Below are 4007 nucleotides of genomic sequence, written 5' to 3' on the forward strand. Positions count from 1 at the left end.
TGCCCCCAGGGAAGCCCGAGAATGGTTAATGTTTTAAGCCACTGTGTTTTGGGGTGGTTTGTTACAATAGATAGCTGAATAGATAACTGAAATGCCCCCAAAACACAGTCACATAAAACAATATTTTGTTCACGGATCCACAATTTGGACAGTGCTTGACTGGGACAACTCTTCTCTGCTTCAGGATATCTAAAGCCTTCACTGGGAAGATTCAAGTGGCTGGGGGCTAGAATCATCTTGAGGTTTTTTCAGTCACATCCCGGTACTTGGGCTGAGATGACTCAAAGGTTGAGCTCATTTGGGACTATTACAGGAAGAGCTTACAGCTCTCCGTGTATTTGGGGCTTCCTCACAGCATCACAGCCTCAAAGTTGTAAAACTTCTTAGGGTGGCTCAGGGCTCCAAGAGCAGGTGTTCCCAGCAAACAAGGTGGGATCACCTTCATGGCCTTTATGACCTACCTTCTGAAATCATAAAGCATCAATTCTGCTGTACTCTACTGAGACAGTCAGAAAGCCATCCAGATTTGAGGGGAGGGGACATAGATCTCCTACCTCTTGGTGGCAGAAACGTCAAAGAATTTATGTTATAAATTCTATGTTATAAAACTGCCACAAACAGTTTTTCTGTGATGTGTTAATATGGTTAACTTGCTTGAGGTTTATGGTGGTTATGAACTGAATGTGTCCCCTCAAAACTCATATGTTGAAATCCGAAACCCCAATGTGATGGTATTTGAAGGTAGAACCTTTGGGAGGTTGTTAGGTTTAAATGAGGTCATGAGAGTGAAGCCCCCATGATGGGATTAGTGTCCTTACGAAATGAGGAAGAGAAACTGGAGCTCCCTCTCTCTCCCTGCCAGGTAAGGACACAGGAAGAAGGCAGCCATCTGTAAGCCAGGAAGAGGTGCCACCAGGAACTGAATCTGCCAGAACGTTGATCTTGAACTTCCCAGCCTCCAGAACTGTGAGAAATAAATGTCTGTTGTTTAAGCCACCCCATCTGTGGTATTTTGTTATAGAAGCCTGAGCTGACTAAGACATAGTGCTGTTGGAATATGTGGCTGATGTCTTTGTCAGCTTTAGAAAATTCTCAGCCATTATCTCTTCAAATATACTTACACAATACTTTGTAGCCTTGATGTCAGAGAAGGTGATGGTGATGCCTCTAAGAATGTCACAGTATGATTTTCCAAAGTCTGTTCTTAGAGCCAGGAAGCAAAAAGGAAAATAGCTCATAGTCAATCACCTTTGGGACAGAGTTTTTGACTTAGCCGTCCAGAGCCAGATGCTCCCCTTCTTACCGTAACTCCTCTCAGAGGATTCTTCTCTAATCTCCATGAGAAAAAGGTCAGTCTGGCTTTCCTTCTATCAACACCTCTCTGTATATTTTAGCCAATAAAAATTCTACTCTGCTACCAGTAGTTGAACCAGTAGCAAACACTGAATGGCCATATTCTCTCCCAGTGATGGAAAAAGTAGCCCAGTATTTGTTCAGCTTTAATTTCCATCTGTGCCTCAAAGTGTTAAGTAAAAAAATCTAGATGAGAACACAAATTTTAATAGCGTTGATACTTTTTACTATTTAGTATTGTACACTTCTAATTCAATCTTGTACAGTAGGCTGTGTTACATTAGAAAAATTAATGACAAAATTAATCTCAAAAAAGTAACCTAAAATATAGCATTAATACCAATGACATGCATTTAATGTTATCCAGGGGACAAGTGATTCACATAAGATTATTAAACACTAAAATCTGACCTTGAATCTCTCCTGTCAATAACAGATCAATTATAATTTAGGGCATTTCAATTTGGGGCAAGCTCCAAGGTGTTTGGTGAAGAAGGTTAGAATTTGCTTCCAAGCATCTACCTGGGCCTTAGAATGAGCCCTGGGCTCTCCACCCCAGATCACAGGTTTGTCCAGTAATTTGTGTAGCGAAGCTGGGCACATGGGAAAGTAAGGAGGCTCAATGTAATGCCCAGTCCCAGGGTAAGAGACGATCTGGGGTTTTTCCTTTCCATGGGCCTGTAACCGTTCAGAGGCTATCTGGGCGTATAACTCACTCCTCCAGTTATGGTCATCCTGACCAACAATGAAGAGGATGGGCCCCTGGGCCTTCTCTATTGGAATCATGCAGGGGTTCTCACATCCCCCTACAATGTCATTCCTTATATCCACAATGTCCAGGAGGCCTGAAAAAGCTACCTTCATTCTCCTTAGGTCATGGCCCAGTGGTGGAATGCTATTCTCCTTGTAGTATATGGCTTTGTTTCCATTGAAGCCAGATCCATTGATGGAAACTGTAGCTGAGATGTTCTTCAAAAATGAGGCCATGGAGAGACAAATATCAGCCCCTAAAGAAATGCCCAGAAGTCCAATGCCAGGGCCCTTTACCTGTAAGAAAAGAAGGGGCAAGAGACAAAAGTCAAGAACCTACCCAACAGAAGAATGTTTTTCTAAATGCAACTAGAGATGCTGCTAGCTTTAATTTGTGAATTGGCCACAAGAGACTCAACCTCAGCTGACAGAGTTTCTTCCCATGTAGAGACTATCTTGCTGGACATACGGCAAACAAATCTTAAACTCACTGGCAAATTTGGGAATTGGTTGCAAACTTCCAGAGAGTCATCCACTAGAGAATGCTGAGTCATTGGAGCCTGTCAATTTCAGAGCTTCATTCAGGTTGAATTAAAGCATCAATGTTCCTGGGCATCTGTGTGGAACTAAATTCTGTTCCAAGAAGTGAATCTTTCATCAGACCCCATCTAAACATATATTGACAAATGATTAACTTTATAGAAACAAAGTAAAACTTCAGAGTCCAACTGAGTGGTTCTAAGCTTATGAAATGGGTGGACAAGTTTTGATCAAAATCTGAGAACATACTCTGCTATCAGAAAAATAAAGATTAAAAAGCATGCAAAGCTAAAAATTTAGAAACTCCACTTGCAAAAGAAATTTTAATATTACTACATAATTCCCTAAAATAAAATATCACATGAATTTTACAGTGAATTCTGCAATATTAATCCATCTGACAGAGAAAGTGGAGTAGAAGAAATCTCTGTGAAAGAAGAATAGAGCAGCATCAATGCACCTGGCACAGGTGAGTGCAAAGTGACAACCCCCTCTGGAGGTAGCTCTAGAGAGAATGATAAAGGACATTAGGAGAACCTGGGTGTGTTGAAGCATGTAGCACAGGGCTTCTTCAAAGTAGTCCAGGTGTATGGTGTCGAATTTCTTGGGAAGATCTTCAAAGTCACAATAAGCTAGAGCCAATGTGGCAAAGCCATGGCCAGCCAGAAGGCTGGCCCGATATTCCAACAGGGCTCCTCCAACACCAAAGATGTCAATGATCCCTGGGAAAGGTCCTGGTCCTAGAGAAGGTAATATTATAAAGAGAAGGCATTATATAATTTAAAGAAATTGCTTTCCTTTTAGAGAGCTTTCTAAAGTATTTAGTGGGTTCCCGTGAATCAAAGAAAATGGCTTCCTGAGTCATTATTGACAAGGGATACAAGTTCCAAGTTATCTCTAAGGTTCTAAGAATCTTTAGTTGTAAGGGAGGGTAACAAAGTCTAATGACTGCATCATTGAAGGAGGAATTTCACCTTTTAGACAGTGTTGAATTGCTGTGTTCTGTTACAGGATTGGACAGAGTTAAGAATTAAAACAAAGCTTTATACTGTGTTGCACCAACCCTTGGCGTTATTTTTGGTTCAGATGTCTACTTAGAGGAAAGAAAAAGAAATACCAGGCGAGGCTTCAGGTGAGGAAGGCAGTGAAGTCTGAAAAGTGATCTGTGGTAGAGAGGAACATGAAAAAGTGGGTAAGGGGCCCAGTGCACCCAGGACACTACAGAAGGTAGACATGGCAATAGATTCCTTGACCGTAATCATTTAGTGTAAAAGCGATCAGCTGATGCCTGTAGATCTGTAGCGTAGTTATTAATAGCAAAGTGAACCTACCGATCCCATCCAGTCTTTTTTTTTATCTGCCTA

The 4007-nt window shown here is 41.4% G+C and overlaps 1 protein-coding gene across 1 annotated transcript; it reads right to left on the bottom strand.

Moving 5' to 3' along the window:
- Positions 1 to 1558: 1558 nt before the first annotated feature.
- On the bottom strand, positions 1559 to 3379 carry LOC103079978 (acyl-coenzyme A thioesterase 4-like). Its single transcript, XM_007446052.1, has 2 exons — positions 3181 to 3379; positions 1559 to 2400 (listed from the first exon to the last, which is right to left on the bottom strand). The coding sequence occupies exons 1-2, from the start codon at positions 3196 to 3198 to the stop codon at positions 1795 to 1797; spliced, it is 624 nt and encodes a 207-aa protein (XP_007446114.1). The 5' UTR covers positions 3199 to 3379; the 3' UTR covers positions 1559 to 1794.
- Positions 3380 to 4007: the final 628 nt, after the last annotated feature.

The sequence above is a fragment of the Lipotes vexillifer genome, unplaced genomic scaffold (assembly GCF_000442215.2).
Source record: "Lipotes vexillifer unplaced genomic scaffold, Lipotes_vexillifer_v1.1 C27318241, whole genome shotgun sequence".
NCBI lineage: Eukaryota > Metazoa > Chordata > Mammalia > Artiodactyla > Lipotidae > Lipotes > Lipotes vexillifer.